Source organism: Rissa tridactyla, chromosome 7, assembly GCF_028500815.1.
Source record: "Rissa tridactyla isolate bRisTri1 chromosome 7, bRisTri1.patW.cur.20221130, whole genome shotgun sequence".
NCBI lineage: Eukaryota > Metazoa > Chordata > Aves > Charadriiformes > Laridae > Rissa > Rissa tridactyla.
The window spans coordinates 16,552,475-16,577,681 of NC_071472.1; the positions used below are offsets into that span (position 1 = coordinate 16,552,475).

Here is a 25,207-nt window from a genome sequence, read left to right on the forward strand (position 1 = left end):
GCAGGGGACGCAGCTGACCAAAGGGATATTCCATACCGTAAGAGATTATGCTCAGCAATAAAAGCTGGGAGAAAGGAAGAGGAAGGAGGCTTAGTGACATGGTTTAGTGATGGTTTATGTCAGTGTTAGGTTGATGGTTAGACTCGATGATCTGAAAGGTCCCTTCCAACCTAGACAATTCTGTAATTCTGTGTATGGAGTTATGGCATCTGTCTTCCCATTAAGTAACCATTAGGTGTGATTAAGTCCTGCTTTCCTAGAAATGGCTAAACCTCTGCCAGCTGATGAGAAATAGTGAACAAATTCCTTATTTTGCTTTGCTTGCACATGCAGCTTTTGCTTTATCTATTAAACTGTCTTCAGCTCAACTCCCGAGTTTTCTCTTTCACTATTCTGAGTCTCTCCCCCGTCCCACTGTGGGGGAGTGAGCAAGCAGCTGTGTGGTGCTTAGCTGCCTGCTGGGGTTAAACCACAACACTCCAACATTAAATAAATTAACCAAGGTTAAGTGACAACTTAGAAATGGACTTTACAGTCCAGTTTAAAACTGTTGTGCGTCACTATCCACTGCATCATTTATTCAGAGTTTTTCAGAGGCAGATATGTTATACTACACACACTAACAACGGTGTTACACACAATAATCTAAAAGAAAATAGTTGGAAGATCTTATATTTCATGGTATTTTTTTACCATGTGCATTTGGATTGGATTTTATTGGTTTGTTTTATCCTACCATATTAAGTTTGTGTAATACAATAGCTCTTAATGTGAACTTCCCTTCTAAGCCCTATTATTTGCAAGAGGAAGAGTTCTGGAAAATCATTACGTCCAACAATTTTGCCTACCTGAGAATTCCTGATGATTATCTGGATAGCTCTGTGCTCTTGGCATCCGAGATCTGGGATAGTTGTCTCTGGAAGTGTAAAAACATACAGCATCTAAAACATACTGCTGTTAATCTTGTACTTAAACATTTAACCTTACTGTCTCACAATTCTTTATGACTGATGAAAATTTATTGCTATACAAGTTGTTGCACCTGTTACGTGGAACCTAATTTTGAAAATCACATGTAAACGTTATCAATACTAACTCAAGATCAGTAACAATGGAAAAGCTTGCTTATTGAGCTTAATGTAGTAAGAAAGCAACAGACTGTGTTAATGAGCAATGGTATTAGTAAAAACATGAATTATCGCAAGTAAAGCCACAAAGGAGCACTGTTATGTTTCACACCTTTATGGCTAGCTAAACACAAAAGTTTATAGACTGGCAAAATATCTTATACATCCGACAAGAACTCTTGAGGAAATTTAACCAAAGAAATGCAGAATCTTTTAACGTCTCGAAATAGTTCCTCTTCTCTCCATGAAAGTCATAGGATTAAGAGAGTAATTTTATTGAGTTATAGAATGATGAAGAATTTTTTGGTTCTTACATGATCACATTGTTTCTTACCTACAGTTGGTATGTAACTCCCAGCCACCAAAAGGAATGGATGGGATTGCCAGTCAGAGCAACCGATTACAGTATATTTCCATAAACATACCAAAACAATGTCCTCCTTTTTCTGGTAAGAATTTCTCTAATGGGTAACAGAAGCTAAATGGAGACACAAAACCTACATCTTTGTAGGAAATATTTGAATGGAAAAAAAAAAAAAAAGGAAAACAAACTAAGTAGAGGTGACATATGAAGTACATAAAAAAACAAGCAAAAGAAGTTTTGAAGAAGAAATATTATGAGTTGAATTAAGATTGTTTTGTTTCCCCTTCTTCCACTCACCCCTACCCCACAAAAACCTAAACATTTGGAAATTTGGCAGAATTTCTATCCTATGTAGCTACATTAACCACTGTGTGTGTATAACCTATCACATTCCAACCACAAAATACTTTTCATGTCTATTGTTTTCTTGCTTGTGAAATGAAGACTCATTATTTAACTCAAAAATATATTTGTTAGAGCAAATGTATTTGTGTACTCAAGTCACATATTCTCAAATAAAATGGTATTACGGAATACAATAGCTCTGATTAATTAACACAGGCAATGATTTCCAACTTTTTACCTTCCTACCAATTAAATATTTAATTAACAGTATTATTTGTATAGTGGTTCCAAATAAGCGAGTAGCCAATCTGCGCAACATAAGACCCAAGGTTATTTGCCTGACCAACTGTAAACCAGAGGAGCACGCTCTGTTTGGTTTACCTGGTGGCTGAGAAACTGTGGACAGTGACCTTCTCAAAACACACGAATCTCCTTAAGAGGTCAATCAAAACATATCTCCAGACCCACCACAGTACACATGCTAATGGACAGGTTTAAACAAAGAAAAATAAGTGGGAAGTCTGCAATGGGAACAAGGGGAGAGAATGGAGAGTAACTGCAAAGAAAAGCAGGGGATTGTCTCTTGAAGTCTTTAAATGATTATACCCTCTTTTTTGAATTGGGTACCCTCTACCTTGGAAGAGGGAAGCTTACTTCATACAGCAGTGCCAAAGAAATGTAAATTTGATGGGGCAGCTCACTGCCAGGGAATGTACTTCACATATGCGTAAGAATGGCAAAATTTAATAAAAAACTTCAGTACTTCTTTGTAGGATCTACAAAGTGTTTCAAATGGAAATTATTAAAAAAAAAAAAAGCAAGCTACTTCTATTTTTTGTGTATTAGTAAGCAATTAAATTTCAATAAGCTTTTATAAATGTTCTATAACTTACAGAGGAATTTCTGGAAGAAGTTCAGCAATGGCTGTCACTGGAGATTTATTATAGGTTACAATTGAAATATTATGCAATCAAGTAAAGACAAATAAAGAATGTAAGTAATTTTTACCCATCTAAAGGGCTGTCAAGTGAAGGACAGCTTCCTGAGCCAGAGTTTTCAGGACTGCTCAAAGACAATGGATCCAGCATCTAATAAAAAACAAAGAGAGAAAGACCAACAAGTTCAAGTTTTGGTTGCTTTTGTTTTGTTTGTTTTTTTTTTTAAAAAAATACTTCAAAGTTTCTGTTTTGAGACACCTAGTAAAAAACAAAACCAAACCATAAATATTAATTATTAGTGAAAAAGTTTGCTGACATAGTTGAACCTGCATTGCATTCTGCAATCCTGAAAGGACTGTATCATTTTTGTTACATCTAACTAGAATATAGTTAAGGTATTTAATACTTCGTACACTTTGTACATAAGAAGTTGTACTGCTACATTCTTCCTGTACAAGCCATCGTCTCTCAATATCACAGCAATATCTGCATGAGAGTAGCTTAACAGAATAACAAAAATAAGGTCTCTAACAGATAAAAATCTGAGACAGTTTAAAAAAAAAAAAAAGTGGATTTTGTTGTCATCACCAAAGAAAAAAATCTCAAATATGACACAGATTTTGATGAACACAATTTATATAATCTCTGTAGTGGCTTAAGTATGGCCAACTAGCAGTCACAGAAAACGGCTGAAATCAAATACTGTAAAGAGCTTTTAAACATTTATCTCTAGTTAGGACTCCAAGTGAGTTACGCGGATTTTTTAAGATAGAACTGAATAGAAAATGGAGAAAGAGGGAGAATGCATAAAATTTCAAAACACTCTCCCTTTTCACCCAAACCAAAATCCTGTTTCAAATAAAATAAACTTTCATGTGAAACTGGAGTTTACAAAAACACCAAAGACCCATTATTTTTTTTTCCTGAAACACTTCTGATGACCTAGTAATCGATGCTTGTGAGCTGTGTGAAAGCTGCCATGTATCAGTCCGAAGTCATAAAATTGACTATCTAGGCCAGATCTATTACATAATGAAAGCAATCATCAACACTTTGGCTGTTTCTCAAATTCTAATCTAGAGAAAAAGAAATGGATTGATAATCAAGAGTATCCTCTTGATTACCAGCTATTTCTGTTGGCTGACATTTATTTTGTTATCTCACACTACCACCCTTTAAATCCTAAGTTTAATGACAGGCAAACATCACTCCCTTCTCTTTTGCAGTAAAACAATCTGAAATGTTTTACAGATTTATTTTTCAGAAGAAGTGGAAACAGAATCTAAACGTTGAATTATTGAATGTGACAATTTTACCAGCCTGCCTCTCAAAAACAGAGTGGAAAGCTCATCTGTTGTCTTAAAATGAGCTCCTTCCTAAAATGAAGTTTGTTTTGGTATATTATATAACATCTACTATTTTCTATGAATTGGACACTAACCTTTTGCTGTAAATGAAGCAGTTACCCCTCCAATTTTTGTGGTCTACGCTGCATCTTAAAGGTCCTGGGCACATATTTTGCCGAGCACCAATCAAGGACTTATTAAAAGAAATACTGTCCAGAAACTGAGTTTGCACTCTGCAAACTCAGACACTTAAATGAACTCCGCATCAGGGAGGACAACATTTGCCATAGGTTCAGCAATTATATTCCTCTTTTCTTACACTGAACAGTGGGTCCTGAAAGGGAAAAAAGCCCATCTGCTGCCATACTAATTACCTCTACAACCTAATGCAGTATGGTCCAACTGTCAGACCATGGCCCACTTCTATCCAACCCAGGAGCTCTTCTGTAGAGAAAGCATGGGGTCTGCTGTCAGAGCGTGAATAGCTGCGCTCAGGCAGACCAACGGGAGAGCAGAGCAAAGCCCTCCACTCCCAAATTCCCTTCTTGTCTTTGTGGGGCAGGCTGTAATAGATGTAGCCAGCATGGTCAACACTTGCCAAGGTGACGTAGCAACTTAGGGGGAAGGGAGCAAACAGAGGTTCTGAGTTCACAACACCCCCATCTGGCCCTTGAGGCTGCTCAGGTTGAACTAACCTGGCTTCCTAGGAAAGTAAAACTCCTGTATTTAAACCCTGCTGACATCTTACACGTTGATGTGTTACATGTTTCTTGAACACTCTCGAGTGAAAGGTCACCCTGGGCCTCACAGAACACCTCTCTGCCCAGTCAGTGACCAAAAATGACTTTGCTCGGGCCAAAAGCAATCATTTCACTGAATGAACCCAGGCCTGGGCTGGATCTGACCACGTGTCTGTGATAATGAATAGCACCCTGCTCTGGAAATTAGGAGATTCAGTCTCTATTCCCAGCTCAGTCATTAAAATTGTGCAATAAATTGCACAATCTCTTTGCCTTTATTTTTATTCTATCATCTGTCTCTCATTTAGTCAGCTCATAAAACCATTGCCTCTTGCCATTCGTGAATACAGTGCCAATGTCAACAAGAACTTGAAGGGATCCGGGTATGCAGCATTATTCTTTCTTTTTCCTCCTTAAAATATCTCTTTCTCCATTGCCAATTCTGTGAGCCATTACATTCCTCCATCTTTCCTGCTGTTTTTAAAGGCAATTTTGATATTCAGAGTGGGATTTTTATTCATGCTAAGTGGGCTGATATCTCATACCAGTAATTCAGGTGAATTTGGAGAATAAAATAGCATACATTTGTGATCCTCGCACAAATATGTGACTGTGGAAAGTATTTCAGAGCTTATTTATTCCAGGCTCATCGCTATCCCCTTGCCTCTACCCCAACACAATATCAACTGAGTCCAAATAATTCTGACAGATGCAAACTCTTCTTTAAAACCTCCTTTAATTACCTGAGAAAGTTATAAAACTGGTCTTGTTTACATAACCTACTCATTAAAATAAAGGGGTTTGTGCTTTCTAATGTAGACATCTCTTGCTGTAATTTAGATCTATCACTACATCACTCAGCTATCATGGAAATTAAGAATATTATCTTTCTCCTTGTAGCAAAATATTTAAATAATTGAAGAGACTTACAGAGAAAAAACAGGTTCTACAAGACTAAACACCACAATTATTTTAACCTTCTCTCACAGATCACGTATTCTAGGATTGTCATTATTTTTTTAGCTGTTCTTTCTAACAATTCCATATCCTTCTTTCATAAATTAACCTAACAAAATTTTCATAAATCAAGCATTTCATAAATCAACCTAACAAAAAATTTAATTTTAATAAGTCACACACGTACCTGATCCATGCTTTCTGGAATGAATTCACCCTCACTGTTGATACTGGTGAAGGACCCATTTCGGGCCACCTGATGCAGCTCATCTGGAATGTATCCTGGGGGAGGTGAACTCCTATCACGAGTATTAGAACCTTTTGAAACAAAAGGGCTAGTCAGAGTCCCTTCGCTAACCCAGAATCCAGGGTTTTCATTCAAATGCTTCATAGGCACTGAGCTTGCCTGGATCACTTCTTGCTTTAGAAAATTCCCAAATAACTACGCAATACAAGACTTATACACAGCTTTTAAAATCTGTAATTCAGGAATTATGAAAAACTTGGAGCAGGGTTGCCTCAAGTTCATTGAAAAGAATCTTCATTATATACGGACAGAAATAAAGTTTGCCTACACATCTAGCTCGGTAAATTTCTTCTTTTGAAATAAAATAAAAATCCAAATCCTTACACTCATGTCAACTAATCCTTTCCAACTCTTGAGAATTTCAGTTTTTCTTTACAGAATATTATGTCTGCGAGAACATGAATACCTCTATTTATAATAAATGCATAATAAATTAATTAAAATGTCTGAAAAATAATTCATTAAACTCTCTAGTTTCATAATTAAATTTGGAACTTAACATCACAGCAACTTTAAATCATGAATAAGCAAAAAGATTAGTCAAAAAAAATATGGGCGTCTTAAATTGAACAAGGAAATGCATTGCCATATAAACAAACAGATTTTTTAGTAACTCATTCCTGTATCTGGAAAAAAAAGGGGAATACTAATGTTAACTTTTTAGGATACCCATCAGTCACCTCAAATAATTCTACCATAGATTTATTTACTTGTGATTTTTTTTTTGTTAATTTTCTGTATTGTATATATTTAAACCACATTTGACTTAAAATTCAAAATCCAGTCCCCCAAGTGCAAACTCATAGCAGAGTCATCGAAGAGTAAGAGAAATTCAAACAGTTGAAAGCAAGATCTTCATGAAGAAAATAATATCAAAGAAAAATTTTTACAATTAAAGCTATTGAAATATGTAGCTTACCTATTACAGACAGTCGCCTTTTTCTGTCTGTCAGACCAAACACTGTATTATCTAAATCTTCCAGTGAGGGCAGGGGTTCCACATTATTTACACTGGGTGACTGAAAATGCATACGTATTACAAATTGCAGTTAGTACTTTATCCTCCTGACAATGAAAATACTTCACAAACTTTATAGGTTTTGTGCAGCGCAATCCTTTTTTCAAGCAGTCAAAAAGAAGCTTGCCAATTTATATAAAAATTCACCTACTCTAGTAGCTCATTCTTAATATTTTAAAATAATTTTCAATATGTACTAGTATATAAATCCTATCAATATCATGGCCATGATGTGTTAGATAATACCAAAATAACTCAGTATTTAGCCTAGAGTCCACTGCTACCATTTGGTACAACAAACATTTAACTTGTCACAAAGGAGTGGCACCAACATACGCCTTAAGGAACAGTTTGAAATAACTACAGTTACTTAGATTCTATGCACTTCTCAAATTTGTATCACATCAGTATCCCATTAAGGAATGCTTTTCTACCACTGTAGGGAAGGCAAACACAGAGGAACAGAATCTAGGAAAGAGTTAAACCCAAGTCAATACAAAATGCTAACAGATGCTTAAAGGGAACTGAAGAAGCAATCAGTAATATTTTCAATTAGAAAAATGTCATCTTTAAGAAAAGATACAAGTTATACTTCAATATGAAAACTGAGGAAAAAGACATTTAGCGTGCCAACTCATACCTGTGTATTTCCATGTATTACAAGCAATATCTTGAGACTCTTCATATGAACACTACGGTCAAGCAGTTCAACAGCTTTGTCCAGATCATCCTGTGTGGTTAATGGAATTACAAGCTACAAAAAAGGGAAAAAAAAAAATTTAAAAAGATGTCTTAAACAGGACACAAGAAAGAAATGAGGAAGTCAAGTGCAGAGAAAGAAATAACTGATGCCATCTTTCATTCCAAACTTGAAAATAAAATTTATTAAATGATGCCTGAAGTTAGCACCAAAATGTCTGAAGTTCAACCTTAATTCTTTCTTCAGATGCCTTCAATAGGTACAGCATGGTGGAACAAGTCTTGACAATGAAGGAGCAACCATTTTACATACGTACAACTTAATAGCCGACAAGTTTCAGAGAAATGCGTTCAACAGTGTCACTGTATTTGCCAACTCCTAAATCAATGCAAGCCTATCAGATTAATAAAAATAAGCCCTGCTTTAGAGAGCATAAAGCACATTTCTGTATCTCACAATATTACAACTACGTTTGTTTGAAGTTGCATCAGTAACAGAACTTCATCAAAAATCAGAATTTGTTAAGAAAATGTATCAAGCATGACGTGACTGACGTGGAACAACTGTAGTCCTCACTAGACTCTTACTTGGATCTAATTAATTAGCATTAACTTGGTATAAATGTATTTTTAGAACAGAAAAGGTTATGCCATTAAAGCACACTTGAGATCTGAGTTCTCTAACAACTAAAATTGTGCTTACGTTTCAGAAATGTAAATTACAACTTCTGCTTGTAACAAAGGAACAATGCAATATGGGGTTTTAAAAATCTATTCTAGTTGTAAATAGTCTCAGTCAGTGATGCTCAAATACAACATCAGTTGAAATACAGTACTTTTATACAAAAAGAAATGTGAAAGAGGGAGGAAGGTCTGCATAACAAATGAGCGTACTCTTCATTTTAAGTTGCACTTTTAATGCTCGTGACAGGTTATTACCATCACATTTCGGAAAGGTGATGGGATGATTTGCCAACTAGTGCAGAAGTCGGCAAGCAGAAAACCTGCTCAAATGCCTGAAGATCTATCAGAGGAAGGAGCTGAGGCTAAAACATCACGAATGGCCATTTCTCCTGACCTTTCTAATCTCCAAAAGCCTTCTGTTGGAATTCTTCATTTTGAGGATCAGTTTCACAGAAGGGCCTGGTAAGGTAGCGAGTAACCAAAAAACAGCAATTACAGGCATTTTCTTCTGCAAAGATGCAGATTAGATACAGCAATCATGTTGTGCATAACCAAGCACACGAATAATCCTCCATGCACTTCACTGACTCAAGGCAAAAACCAGAAGTAACTCCTACGAATAGATCCTGCATCTGTAAATATATTTCCTATTAATAATTTTGTCTCTACTTCTAAAGGAAAGCTGGAAGCAATATCGACCAGACATAAGTGGCTTGACAGCACTGGCACTGTTCCCAAGAAATCTTTGGGAACCAGCCACTTTAAGAGGAGCAACAGTTAAGCCTAGTTCTCCAAACTAAACATAACTAAATGCAGCATTCTAGCAATTACCTAACAAGATTAATCCTTAAAGAAAAAAAAGTGTACAAGAAAGGTAAATGTTATTTCAAATTTACGAACACAACAAAGTTCAAAGAGGTGAAAGACTTTCCCAAAGTCATGCAACAGGACTGTGGCAGAGCAGGAAGACAATTTACCCATTCCCAATCAAGTCTGAGACATAATTCTTTAAGATATGACTCTCCCCATAAAACATTTCACACATCTCCTGCCTATCCTAATTTAGACAAGCCTTGCATATTTGAGAACACACACAATAGAAATCTGGGGTTTTGTCACAGAAGTAAGTTTTGTTACGAGAGCAAATTTCAGCCTCAAAATAATCAATGTACAAGTTACTGAGAATTTAGAAGACGCAGAATATTACCTCATTATTGCTGTAATGTAAATCCATAGTCTGTCCAAAAGCAACTTTAGCTTTAGCTGCAAGATCTTCAAGTTTAACAGGCCTTGGTAACTGCAGGATCCTGAAACACAATTTAAGTTATAAAGATTCTTTTGTCCATTACTTATGAAAATCCGGCAACTCATTACTTAAGAATGATCTTAGAATTAAATTTGTTACTAAAAAGACCATGAGAGGCTATGCTTTATTCACTGTTGCCCATATTTTGAGTCATTAAAAAGAGAAGCGCACTGAAAAAGTTGTAAGGGATAATCATGCATAAAATTAGATCTCATTATGACTATTTTACTTGCTTGCGTACGTCTTCTTTCTTAACTTAATGCTTTGCATGCCTCCATTCCAGAGGCAAATTCTTAGAAACTTCTAAAATTTTCTGCTTCAGTAAACTAAGACAATGGAGTACCATATGTTGACAACCATTAAGCATCAGAAAGGAATTACTCCTACAATCCCCATTTTTTGGAAATCCACACAAGACTATTTTATCTGAGTAAGGTAACTAAATGTCACCATCTTTACCATAATGAATTACACACTCAAACTGCTGAGTCCATCACTAACTGTGCTTCAAAAATGCTCCTGTAAAAATGTTGCGGTTGTAGGTCATCAACTCAGATTCTATTTTCACCCAATGTCTTGTCAAACCAAATAGCCCAAAATGCCTCTAACTGACCTTTTACTATAAAAAAAACCCTATTTTATTATTTGAGACACAATACCATGAAACAAAAAAGTTTTTAGAAATGACTAAGCTAGTGAGGTACATTCAATTCACATTCAGAAAAGAAACAGTACTCCAATTTTGTGAAGCAGAAAGATTAGCAAAGGGTAACTGTCCCTTTTATCAGTGTTTCAGTTGGTACACCGGTTAGGGAACAATAATTCTCACTAAAATGAGGCTAGAAGACAGACCACTTCCAATTAAAAATTATTTTGAAAAATAAAATTTTAAAAGAAAACCCGCCAATTCTCACTGAAGTTAACAATTTAGCAATCCTGGAACTCTGCCCATCGCACTGCACACCCCTAGGTACAGAGTGCCACATTCTCTACTGAAAGAAATTCTGGAATCGCTTCTCTTTTCCGCTTCCCTTTTTAAAAATTAGTGAGAAAGGCATTGCATAACTTATTTTTCTTGCACAATTTCATTATTTTATCTTCAGATCTACATACTCAGGCAACAAAAGTATCACAACTCATGCTGAGCAATGAGGCTGGGCTGCCCAGTACCCAGCCTAAAACAGAGCTAGGCCCATCAGCATAAAAGCTTGGGAAAGGTATCTTTCCACACACTTACTTTATGCTTGTGTTCCTATTGAATTGATTAACTTGGTCCACCGTGAAAGTGAATAAACTGCAAAAATGTACTGTCATTGCAGACTGGGAGTGAGTAAACAGTTCTCTGTTTTAAATTCACGCTTCCGCTTATTTCACAAGAAATTGTTAGGTAGAAGAGTCCTCAATTTTCAAAGATGCTGAAGAGACTTATTTCCTCCAAATCACTTATAGAGCTCAACCATTACTGATGCACTGTTACTTGTGATGTTCAGCAGAGAGATGTAAATATACTGAAGACTGTTAATACCTAGGGAACTAGGGAACCTAGGGAACTATTTTACTACCCCATGTAAAAAGCGGGCACATACTGCATTCAGCAGGGAGACACACTGATCTACTGCACATCACACTAAGGACTGCCCAGAAGTAGCACAGGTTTCATTCTGAAGCAACCTTTACTTTAGGAATTTATCATTTCTACTGAGAGATAGCATGACCAGGATATTATTTCCTTTTTCATTAAGTATTTTCAAAGATCTTATTCTATAACCATTTCTCTGTAGGTACAATGAAAGTTTATGCTTTCAGAAAGAGACAAACAGACAAATCAGTTGTCCACAAACCAGTTCTGCAGAGAACTGCAGATTCAACTTCTATAAAAGCTTTTGAGCAGCCATCAGAGCAGGGATATATAGAGAGATATGTCTGTGTACTTTAAGCACGTACATCATTCACCTCTCATACACAAAACGAAAATAAATTTTAACTGATTATTCAAAATTATAAATGAAAACAATCTAATTATAAAGCCTAATAAACTTTACTATTACAGTTCTCAGATTGGTTCCTTCAATGTATAATCCAATATTGAGCTTTAAGATCTAGGCTTCTTCCTCTGGGTATTACAGCAACAATACATTATCATGTATTTATTAAGCACATGATGCAGCAAAAAAAAAAATTTGCTGGTCTACTCATATTTGAGATCTATGCTAATGATCTAAGTAATTGTTCTAGGCTACAAACATCTATCTGAAGTGCAAACAAATGAAGGATATTCCATGGGACATAGCTGCGGTAAGATACTACTTAGAGCACACATTTTAAACAGATTAATTCTCTTTAAATTGTGTTCATATCAGAATTAAATTTAAGCTCAAACCAAATACATTCAGATATCTGAAACACTTTGAACAGTTTATTTGAAACTTCATGACAGGAGCCCAACAAAATGCTGTAAAAAATTAAAAGACAATGTGTTCCCGCCTTACCTTTTTTCACCTCGATGTTCAAATTTGACTCTAACATCATTCTGTAAGAAAAGAAATAAAGGAATCATTGTTAGTTTGTTACTACCTCCTTTAATGAAGGCCATGAAATCCCGTTCAATAATCCTACACCAGAAGTAAAAATCCTTAAGTAGTCCATATTAATTCTCTGTCCTTTCTGATATACCAAGTATTTTAATAAGCTACTTCTGCTGAGGTATCCGATAGAGACCTTAAGCGTGTAAAAAATATAAAAAAAAATATTCTGAAGTACAATAAACGCTTCTGTAAGTAAACACATTGTTTTCTATCAATATATTTTAATATTATAACAGATTCATGATTTCAAATTCATCGTGAAACTGATTACCAAAGAATTCTTTATTGCGAACAGGTAGGTAGATTTAACGACCATAACAGGTTTTTATGTTACCAACGAAGTTACCAACACTTCAGAGCTGAGCGTTCCAGGCTTAAGAAATGTATCTTGTTTCATAAGCATTACCATAGAAACCCACACATGTAATTAAGCCAGCATTCATGCAATCAATTTCCCAATAACAAAGATACGTGCAAATATCTGCAGTTACATGGAAGTAAAATTGTTTTGCAAAATCATGATTTTAGGAATCAAATTATATTAGCAACCATTCCAGGAAAAAAAATAATGCATTCAAACACAGAGATTATATCCAAATAACAATGTTGTACCTTCCAAAAAATTACTTGACTTACAAGTGATTAATTTCAAAATTCATAAATTTAAACAGAATGACAAACATGTATTTCCCCCTCACCACTACCACCTTTAGATTCAGAAATGGCTCAATTACTTTTCTTTTAACTTTCTAAACACGTATTACATTCTAATCATTTTGGATCATATACGCACATTACTACATGTCTAATGTCACAGCTCAGAGGCAAGTTATATGACACTAGCAAAGCACCATTGTGTTATATACTGAACTCTTACAGCTTTTAAAGCACCAAAGGAAAAAGATGTAGCCCTTGGATTCGACAGTTTAAGAGCCAAATACGTTCAAATACTTTGATCTTTAACGGGTTAAAACAAGACTGTACAAACTGAAGTTTCATGAAATATTGGACTATCAATTAAGGATCCAATCAAATAAACATACAGTTAACTCAATAGGGCTATTACAACAATTGGGGTAAAAATCTACATCCTCTCCTAATCTCTCCATATAGTAGTTCAAACCTATCAACTAAGTATTCCTACTTTTCCATCTGTGTTCAGTATATGCAGGGGAAAAAAAAAAAAAGAAACAGCTGCAGAGAGCTCACATTTCCAGCATATGAACAAACAAAAAAATCCAGGTCAAAGATGCAGTAAAGGAGCTTAAGTATGTTTCTGCTGCTGTACTGACATTCTTTAGTATGATATAGTTGACAACTGGGCAATCTAATATACCTATAAAATTCATTCTAAAGAAGCATTCTAAATAAGAGATACTAGCACACCTTGATATTTTAAAATAGTCTAATACCAACCAAATAATAAAAATAAAAAAATAAATCAATCTACATACAGTGTCAAAATACCCCTATAATCTTCAATTTATCAGAATTGGAGTAATTTAAGCATACGCTATGTTCTGGTCTGAAATGCCACCATTTCATTTTGCTGATAATTTAAGAACACGAACAAAGAAAATGGCAGCACATGTGGGAGACTAATAGCTCATTCTGGTATGCTCACTGGTCTGGCAAGAAAAATAATTATAGAAGTCACAGCAGGACATTCCATGTTCAATAGGTTAGTAAGGATATTAAAGATTACCTGTTTTTTAGGTGAAGACGACTTTGGTTTTCCTGTTTCTTGCTGGGGCAACACAGGACGACTGGCCTTATGAAGCACAGCCAAATCCTGCATGATTGAATTCAAAGCTTGCTGCTCATCTGCTCACAGAAAAAGACCAGATAAGAGAAGTGTAAACGACTGTTATATTTGAAGTGCATTACTGCCTCATTTCACAAATAGGCAGGCATTATTCTAAAATCTAGAAGTCCATATTGCACTTCAGTACATAATTGCCAAATTAAAAAAACATTACTGCCATGTTGCAAACATTTTTTATTTTATTTATCATTAACAGTGCTTAAGGAAATAAACAGCTTAATCAGTAAACACGCTTAAATGGCAGGTCTAAAAAACTCAAGTCATAACAGAGATTGACAACTCTACAGAACTGCTGGCTTATTAATAATAGAAAGGCAGGGGAAAAAAAAAAGGCTTATCTACTTTGTTTGAAATAATGTCCATGGATGAGATGTTAACTAGAAATCATACATCCACCCCCAATTTGTAAATAAAGAAAAAGAAAAGCAAGTACTTTTGAATCATTTTTCCTCTGTCCTGAACAGGTACAATCATGCACATAGGAAGCACATACAAACTCCCAGAGGAACACCTCCACTGTTTGAGCACCTGCTGACGGTCCACAGAGTAATTTAAAACACAAAAACAAAAAAAAAATCCACCAAAAAAACCCCACAAAACCAAAAAACCCACTACAACAAAACACTAGAGAACTTTTTCAGGACTGCAAATGTAGGGGGTTTTAGGACTTATAGGAATAATTCACAAGGAGAAACAAAAGCACTGAACCCAGGGACAACAAAAGCGCTGAACCCAGGAGCGCAGCTTAGATTTTAAGTTCACACAAAATTCAAATCCTAATAATCTGATGCAGCTGCAATGGCCTGAGGCCACGCTACACAAGGTTTGCCCTGGAACTGGGATGCTCCTTTAGACAGAAAAGCACTTAGAAGCCCAAAAGCCTGTACGTCTGTCACTAAGGGAAATTTATTTGTCACTAATATTTTGTATTAATTCCTTGCCACAGCAACAGTACTATACTCAACATGCATCTAGAACACCGGATCACAAAATTTGTCTAACAAGGTGTTGATTGTATGCCTTCACACTACTTCACAATGGATACATTTGCTGAAGAATTCATTGCTAAGTGCTGGGATTTACAAAGAACAGTATTTCTCAAACATGGACCTGAGAAAAACTCAGCATTAAAATCAGGAAGCAAGCATTCCAGCTATTCAGCAATGATGAGAATACCTTCACACTCTGTTCAAATATAACCAAATATATTTGTCGTATCAGGAAATTGTGGGATCTCAGTGTTCTAATTTAATAGATTCTTAACAGATCAGAAAGCTGGTCTGAAAATGAGTAACTTTGATCATCGTTCATGCTGTCATTATTCATAACTCTACTAAGATATGCAAATCTATAAAAGGAAGTTTTACTAGCAATATTTAATGGCAGAACTGAAGGCATTCTTGCAGCTCAGTTATTCCTTTCTCACACTAAAACACACATCAAAACTTGCCACAATTAAAAAAATTAAACTCTTTTATTGTGTTATAGCCTGTTCTAGGGCTCAGCAATAAAAAAAATTAATATTGTTCTTTCAGCAGTTGGTTAGAGGAGGTTTAGTTCCCAGTGGTCACTAGGTAGCATACTTCATACAAAGGAAAGCAAAGCATTGAGGCAAAGCATCTAAAGTTTACTGAATATGCAATATGACTCTACAGTCTTTTCTCTCACACAAAATGTTGGAGAATATCAGAAATCCAAAGAGTGTTGCATTCCTAGATTCAGCTACTTTATTTAGCATGAGGTTAGCGAAAAAATACCATAACAATAAAAAAATAAACAAAAACAATAAAAATGTGTGTGTTTTGGTTAGCGGGTTGGTTTGTTGGGTTTTTTTTTTTTTTTGAGAGTGAGCACTGATAAGTGATTACAGTAACAACACGGTCAACTCAAAAAGCATGTACAACTTGAAAAATCAACATCAAATTTAAAACAATACAAATGTGCTACATATTTAGAAGAACACGGGCCATCTGCACAGTCCTGGCTTTTCAGTGCAATGACACCATAAAATACAATAAAATTCTTTAATACAGATTTTGTGGTTTTTTTTTTCCCCCCAATAGCCATTACCATTTAGAGCACAGTAAATATTAATCAGTACCCTAATACCATGAATCTCAATTTCCTATACTTCAATTTTTAAATTACCATATCGTGACGGAAAAGTACTATATTCCAATGGAAAAAAAACAACCAGAGGTATTTTGAATACTAGCAAAGCAGCTGAACACTGTCTTTCATGTAGACATTACATTGAGTTACGCAGCCAAAGCACACATTTCTTAGGAATGGTATTACATTAATGTTTTTGGTCTTCAATAGAAATGAAAAGTATCCGAATTAAATTTTTATATACATTACACGCAAGACTTACCCATAATGGCAGTGAGCCTGAAAACTTGAACTTCAGGGAAACAGTTGCTTCATTAGCATTATTTTATTTCCTAAAACACAAACCCAAAAATACACAATTATTCAAGTTGTCAAAGCCACGTAAAACAGTCAACTCTTCACTGTTTGCAGGCAGTTTTTCTAATATTCTACATATCAAATACACATATAAACTACAAATAAGATTGCGTATGTAGATAAGACATGTGGAGAAAACAGATATTGTCCCCAAAGCCTCACTGGCCTCTGAGCAACATATATAGACTTTCAGAAGACACAAAGCCCAAACTAAATATTCTTCCAGACTTTAGCTGATTTTAGTCTCTATCTACATCCCAAAAATGATGATTAGTAGCTTAATTAGTCATAATACTCTGCTACATGGGATACCCACTACTCCAGATTATTAAGAACCGATTCTTTTTCTACAGGTTACCATATTTGGTGTTCAAAGTTCTGTGCTCAGAACTACATATAGATAGTTCATATATATAAATATGAAACTCACAGCACAAATCAAGAGGCATAGATACCTATTGATTATTTAAACTAGAAAACTTCATTTGGTAAGTTTTTTTCATCATAATGCAAGAATATTACTAACATCCCTGTTGAGATATTCAAACACTCCTGAAAGCAAATGCCTCTAGAAGACAGCAGGTATTAACTTTTAATAGACAATATTTAATATACAATATACAAATACAAGTTATCCAGAAAAGCAGAAACACAGGGGGCATATTTCTGAACAAACCCTGTCATCACAATATCTCGAACATTGGCCAATTAGAAAAAACAATAGCTAAGGACTAATTGAAATAATCCATGAGATGCTATTATGGAGCTTAACAGCAAAAAACTAAGGACACATCCCTAAATAGACAGTGAGATTTGTTGTAATACAGGCTACCACAGGAAGAATTCAGAATTCTTAATGCAAGACCACAGAAGAAAACTCTCTAATTTCTTAAGCAGTCACTGTGACCAAGTAGGAGGAGGCTATTCCCTTCTTTTCCTGGCTGCAGTGGACCATCCATACTTCTGACTCAGAGCTGAAAGATCTACCCTACTCCGATAAAACATGATTTCCCTGAAAATTTGTTCAAGGAACTACAGATACCAAATATGACACTTTATTTTTTTTTAAAAACAGATTTTTTTTTCTCATGGTTTAGTTCCTTACCATTGTCAAATGGCCCTTGATGCCAGCACAGGGCCAACCAAGCACATGGTTGAGAACAGAGGGGAGGTGGCCAGCTCTTTCAGCACCAGCCAGTCAGGCGGCTCTGCTTGAATATACTGCCAATTTTCTACCTAACAACAAATTAATTACAATTTTCCAAAGGATTTCTGAGCAACTTCAGTTAGGCATCTAAGGGTTTCTGGCACTGTGTCTCTTTCTTACTCATTTCATTAAAACAGCCTTTTTAAGCAGCATTCATTTCACCACTGTGACTAGAAAGCTTCACATACTTCTGGCATATTTTTCACAAAGAAATTTGGACTTGAGAGACATATAAAGGTCTCTGCTGTATACTGCCTTTTACCTACATATCAGATGACTCATCTACTATTGTCTATTTCAAGGTCCACAATAACCAAGAAAAGATCGGGCTTTTAAAGAAGATCCAGAAGTCTCACTCTACAATCAGACATCAGTTCAGTTGAGAGCGCACAACAGAAGTAAAATAAAGCTGAAAATATGATTCAAGTGTATTGAGAGCTACATACTCCCAAGTCTGTGGACAGCCTCAAAACAGAACCTGAAATACCTTCCAAGTGTTGTGGGAAAGAAACTCACATCTAATGCTTTGTAAAGTATTAAAGCCTGCAAAAGTGTGAGAAGTGTATCTGGCCTGGGCTGCCCAGTCTCAAGAGACAACCCCAACTTTTACTACTAACATGGTCTCCAGCCTCTTGATTCCACCACAGTGAGAGACAGAAAAATCTGTTTAAAAAAAAAAAAAAAAAAAAAAAAAAGCTCTGTTGCTCCATAAAACAAAAGGAAAACCGTGAAGGTACAAAATAAAGGGATTTGTACTAATCTTCAGAGAGGAAAAAAGGGGCTGAATTTGTGCAGAATGCCAGTAGCCAAGATCATTCAAAATAAGGACAGAATCTTTAGGTCTTGCTGTCACACAATGCCAGGAGGTCTGGTTTACTTAGTGAACTGGGATTACCTTCATAGCCTTAAATACCACAACTACCTTTTTTCCCCACGTCTGATCCTTTGCACCCCTAAGAGTCAAAAAACCAAAACAGAACACATATTCAATTATTTCCTACGCTATGTTTTTTGTGTCAGCTGTAGTCTTGGGGGATCTTCCAAAGCACTTCACTGAAGTGCTTATAGAACATTTCTTTAATTCTGTATTTGATCCAACTGTCTTAAAATGAGAGCTGGTGTCATTTTCATAAAGTGCTTGATTTAATTAGCTGTCTTAATACATTAAACATAAAAATGTATTTCATGACTTTGGAGGAAGTACTTTGTAATACTTCCTTGTAAGCATTTCAAAGAAATAGAAAAGTTCTGTGAGACACTTTAAATCTTCTGCCACACTTCAAGAAAACAACAAGAAGTTGTGTCTCCAAACAAATACCCGAGATGTTCTTCCTCCACCTAGCTGAAATAACCGAACTTGGGAGCTTGAGACATTTGAGCTATAGGGCTCATACAGGGCAGGGAAGCTGAAGAAGAAGAAACATCTTAGGAAACATCTTCTGCAAGTTCCTTCATCTATCAGAATTCATTCTTTAGTATTAATCTGTGGCATCTCTCATTAGAAGAACATAAGCTAGTAAGCGAGCATCCGTTTCTTTCCCCTTACACTTCCTTCTTATTTCTTAGAAGGAAAAAAAAAACCAAACTTAGAAAAATTAAACTTCTCTGAATAATTTAGGGACTTTTCACTTTATCACCCATGATAACCAAAATTCTTTCTGTTCACATATAATTAATCACCAACTAAACATCTTAAAAATCTTTTCATTAGCATTTACTGTCACTTCAAAAATAAGCTAACAACATTTAAATTTCAATTAAACAGGTGACCCAGATCAAACTTTATGAAGACTTCACCTATGTGAATTGAGAAAACACTTCTGTTTTCAACTGCTCATTTTTGCAATGGACTATAACAGGGTGGTGGTGGGGAGAGAGGAAAAACAAGCTGACAAAAATCAACTTTTTTAAACAAAAAAAAAAATACGTTCAGTAGAAGCGGAAAAAAGCATACCCTCATCCATGGTTAAAAAGTAGTGTTAGGAAAACGCACACACACACACAGAGTAGGTGACAATTCAGGACAAAAAGGAAGTGAAACAGAGAAAGCTGGAACTCAGAGAAAGATTCAGAAGAAGTAAATGCAGCAAAAAACACAACAGCAGATGCAAAGGTAGAATAAGATTATGTCAAGGTCTTGCAGAGAAACACAAGCAGCTTGAATTTGAATGCAATTAAAGGATGACAGAGAGTGAATTTCAAAAAGGTGATGATGTGATAAGAGTAGCAAACAAAGAATATCCTAGCAACAGCATTTTGGATATAAGGGCGGAGAGATGCTGATTCATATTCATGAATCACTTCCCATCAACCACCTTCCACAGAGCCTGGAAGTCTTGCAGAATCTGACACAGCCACTGAAGGAAGAAGATATCCAGGTGATTCTTGGAAATTGTTTTTAGGTTTCTCATGGCAAACGAAACAAAGCCTGAGGGCAAATCAGTCATGTTCATGATAATCCAGCTCTTCAAATACTCTCTGCTAGATTGTCCACATGCATACACTTCTTCTACAATAAATGCAACAGGGTTAAGCTGCCTCTTGGTTACTGAGAGATAAAAGTACACAAACACCAGCACACGCATTACACCGTCTCTCATGACTGACTTGGTCACATTCAAAAACTTGTAGGCTAGGGGAAAAAAAAAAAAAAAAAAGCTTTACCCGCACACAGTAGAGGAAGAAAGCAAGCAGATGCTATATGACGTGATTATTTATCAAGTGAGCAAGAAAGGGTGGTTTGGTTCTGTGGAATATGGAGATATGGAGTGTGCAGAAATGAAATGGTTTCTAGAGCATGCAACTCCATAACAGAAGTACAATTTTTAAATAGTAAGATTAGCTACGGCTACAATGAGAGCCATAAACTAATCATATGAGAACAGTAAAGATAGTATATAAGCACTTAAGAACAAAAGCCAGCTTTCATGCTGCTTTATATGTCAAAAATCAAGAAAAAAATACAGCGAAGCAAGCAATCTGTCATAGCCTGATTTTGTAAGGAATTGAGACTTATACAGTAACACTTCACCTACACAGAAAGGTGTCTTACACCTCTGGAGTTCAAACCTGTTCCAATAGTGGAGCAAGAATCTCAAGGATATCAATTCCCTACAATTTTCGCTAAAATAAATCAGTCCAAGGATACACAGTTCCCCATTCTTGCACCAAAGCAAAATGACACAATGTGAACTCAAAAGGAAGATGCACTATAATTTTTCCAATCACAGGTAAAGATTAAATTGGAGATTATACTATATTGGGCATAAGCAAGTTAAACCAAAGTGACAAGCAATCAAAATTTGCTTAGCATTGCTATTCAGAGACATACTTTCTTATAAAAAAAATAGATGATACAAAGAGCCAGGTAAACACGAAGAGTGAGTATTCACAGGTAAGTTTTGAGACTGTAGTACGAATAACCAGAACATAAGGTAAGACTATAAAAATTTATTTCATAACAAGAAGAATGAGCCAGACAAAACAGTTTTACCCCCAAAACCCACTATTTTAAACAATCAAATGCTTGGTCTCACACAACTAACCTCTTATAAATCACAGTAAGCAAGGCTGACAAAACCTCAAGTGATCACCTACTCAAATACAACTACTTAACCGTTAACCAAAATAACGTGCAGCACTGCTCATCATGGGTTTTTTTTTCAAAATCAAATAAAAATAGTGTCTGTGAACAAGACAGCAAACAGTAATACCTAAATCTGAACTTATATAGAAGAATTTTTCATAGCTCAAGGCAACTGTTGGGATAAACGACAGGAACTTACATAGTGTGGCAAGCATAGAAGAAAATTCAGTATTGTTACAAGATATTAGCGGATACCTAAAAGAAGGTAACTCCATAGAAACGAGCGTAAAAGAGAGGATTTTATATGGACACACACACAAATGAACACTGGACAAAACCCCCACCTTTTTCAAAGAATGTGAAAGCAGCAGCAGTAACACAAAATCATGAAGGTTAGAAAAAAGAGAAGAAAAGAGCAGTAACAAGAAGAATATTTAAGCAGGTAACAGAAAGGTCTGTCAATAATCAGAGCCTAACAATAACACATCAGACGTGAGTTCAGTTTCAGAAAAATTCAGATAATAATACATAAGAAAAAAAAATTAAAATCAATACAAATCAGAAGCCAATGATAAATTAAGGTAACATTTAGAAAAGAAACCAAAACAAAATAGGACTCAGTGGATCAAATTTGGAACATCAGAAATTAAGTTTAACTGGTGAATAAAATAATGGAAATATTCTTCCTGTCACAGTACTATGGAATCTTTCAAAATTAACAGATATTAGAGGGGAATGAATGGATATAAGTTTCTTAGAAAAAAAGCTGTTAAAACATTTCATTCCAAGCCTTCTTTGCACACCTCAAGGAATTTTAAGGTCTGAAAGCTGGCAAGGAGGGATTTTTCCTATCAACAGCATGCCAGTAAAGGGCACAAGCCACAGAGCAGTAATACTCTCCCTCCTTGAAGAACTAGTTCTTCCTCTGTCATGTGCCCCCTTCTGTTGTGAAGCACCTTCTTCCCCCCTTAATTTATCCCAATAGTGAGATTAATTGCATGGGACAGGACACACTGAGAGGGTCCCCCTAGTTCTGCTGTGCGAGGAAAGACTGGAAAAACAGCAGAACCCATCAAGCTCTGCCAGCTGGTGCCCCAGAGCAAGGAAAAGAGACACAATCTAGAGCAGCATCTCTCACAACCAGGGCAGTAATTCAGGACTGACTACCAGCCCTGGGTTCAGACAGCATGACCCAGAAACTGTATTCCCCTCTATTTTTCTCCTTACTGCTTGTTTTTCTATAGGCACCATCATTCAACAATTCTATCCTGAACAGCTGAACTAAACCCTTCTGCAACTAGAACGGCAGTTTGACAGAGTAAAGAACATATCAAATACGTCTTTGCAGAAAGAGCACTTCTGGTTTATTTCCTGCAAAAGTACTTGGGTTTATTTTTCAAAATATTTTAAGTCCTGTTCTGATTGTATGTAGCTTAGTCAGCATACTTCTAAACTTTGCCCTGAATTTCTCACTCTCTTGTAATTAAACCAGTTTATTCAGAACCCCAAGTATTATACAAAGACCGAGCAACCTTAAACACATAGTACCATGAGTCAGCTACCTCCATCAGCACAATGGGCTTCATAAAACAATAGCACCCAACTCATTCAAAGTTAACAGACTTTTTTTTTTTAATAAAAATATATTAAAGGAAAAAAAACCAAACACTCAGATACACAGATACATATTCAGTTACTGAATTTAGATGGTGAAATAGCAAGTGGTGATAAAAAACAGGAAGAAAGAGTCAGCATCCATTTTTTGTTCTGGTTTTGAAAAAAATCAAGAAGATGTATCCAAACCACAGCATAGTGTTACTGGAATAGAAATTTCATCATCCACAATAACAAAGAGATACAATGTACTATTTGTAATATACTTCATATCAAACATTTTAAATTAAAGATCTAGTGTCTTATAAGAGTCTAAGACTCTTCACAAAATTAATACTTCTTACAATATTTGGAAATACCTGGAAAACAAGAAGATTCCAGTGGATTGTAAATATTGTATAAATAACTGAAAAGGATAAAGGAAAAGGTCAAAGAGCCGACAATCATTTACCTCCACACCAATTTAAAGTAAAAAAATGTAATAATTAGCTTGGTTTCTACCATGGAATTAAAAGCAAAAACACAGTAAATGCCTTGATTTCAAGGATTATTATTACTGCCAAGCAAAATATGGCTTCTTGAAATGATTACAGATTAGTTAACAGAACTAACTACAGCAATTACTCTACTTAGGTTTTTCCAACGTATTTGGCTAAATAACACATGACATTTTAATTATTTGCTTTAAAGTCTCAATTAACTAATAGGAAACTCAGCTGATAGATTAAAATGAAATATTTTGAGATCCATATTCTTATTTAGCAGAAAACATCACTTAACATGATTCCTAGTGCAACCCCCTGCAGTCCAGCAATGATCAGGTAGACACAATGAGATATACAAATAACGGCTTAAGCAAATGACCAGAATCACATTTAAAAATAGCCACAGTCCAACAAAATGTATTTAATACAGTTAAATATTTTAAATACTTGTACTAATTTATTGTGAGTTTTCCCCCATTTAATATTAATTTTTATTGTGTTTAATAACTGTTTTAAGAGATGAGCCGTATTTATTGTGCTAAAACTGACAGGACGGCTTTTTGAACTTTTATCCTCCTTACAACCAGGATGGCACCACCCATAATTAGAAGTTGTATTTTATGTAAATCTAAATATTGTGGTTTATTATGTTTATTGAATAATGGTTTTGCATTTAATGCATTTTGACATGAGGACAATCACTTAGGAAACTGGAAAAAAGTTGCAGCTGCAAGTCTGGAGAGTCTTAGCAAGAGACAATTCAGAAGAATTATTAAATCACAATGTATAATTACCTATCATAAGTGCAATACAAAACTAAACAAGGACAATGCAATCCTTGTGTGTATAAAAATGCAGTGTATGCAGAAGCCATCTTGCTTGTGTACACAACCTACAGATACACTGTTCTGTGTAGAATATCAGAAAGAGTGCAGACAGCAAGTGTGGGATGGCTGAAGCATCAGTACCTTTATTGCTGTTACAGATGTATCAGGTATCTCTACAACGTGCAGACTTGAAATTTCTTAAACTGAAGACTTTTAAAATCTTCCCGGCAAGTAAAAAAAAAGTAAATTTATGTCTAATTTAGCAAACAAGACCATGCAGACTTGCCTCACCTGTACAACTACAGATATGATTTGGTATTTGTTTATTTTCTGGAAAGAATGGTTACTCGCTGTACTCCTTCCAGAGTTCCATTTAAAAAAACAAACAAACAAACAAAAATCAGACTTGCATAAAATACAACTTCTAATTATGGATGATGCCCTCCCAGTTACAGGGAGGATAAACCTCAAAAAGCAGTGCTGTCAGTTCTACTATGCAGCTCAAAATACTAAATGCAGCTCAAAGTACTTTGAGAAACAGACTTCAGAATGGACTGAAGGATCCAAGATGCTCAGAGACAAAAGCAAAACTTCGTCCTAGTCAGATTAAACCTTTCATTTCTGCTGTTCTATAAACTGTAATTTGACACATTCATATAATATTTAACAGCTTGATAAACAATGATCTTGACTTGAAAAAGTTAAAATGTGCTGGAAGGTTTGAGAATGCTAGGACAGAGTTTTCAATGGTTTTTCTCATAAAAATGCAAAGTAGCTG

At 35.5% G+C, this 25,207-nt stretch overlaps 1 protein-coding gene across 3 annotated transcripts in view; it reads right to left on the bottom strand.

Annotated features, from left to right (window-relative positions):
* The window catches only part of MAP3K2 (mitogen-activated protein kinase kinase kinase 2), a 56,070-nt gene that overhangs the window by 19,786 nt on the left and 11,077 nt on the right, over nt 1-25,207 (bottom strand). For all 3 annotated transcript variants that reach the window (XM_054210020.1, XM_054210019.1, XM_054210018.1), the window contains 9 exons: nt 16,616-16,685; nt 14,122-14,240; nt 12,321-12,361; nt 9,733-9,832; nt 7,783-7,896; nt 7,044-7,143; nt 6,005-6,135; nt 2,845-2,924; nt 849-916 (listed from right to left, as the gene is read on the bottom strand). In XM_054210020.1, the coding sequence (XP_054065995.1) occupies nt 849-916; nt 2,845-2,924; nt 6,005-6,135; nt 7,044-7,143; nt 7,783-7,896; nt 9,733-9,832; nt 12,321-12,361; nt 14,122-14,240; nt 16,616-16,619 (757 nt within the window). In that variant the 5' untranslated portion in view covers nt 16,620-16,685. The remainder of the gene's footprint in view (nt 1-848; nt 917-2,844; nt 2,925-6,004; nt 6,136-7,043; nt 7,144-7,782; nt 7,897-9,732; nt 9,833-12,320; nt 12,362-14,121; nt 14,241-16,615; nt 16,686-25,207) is intronic.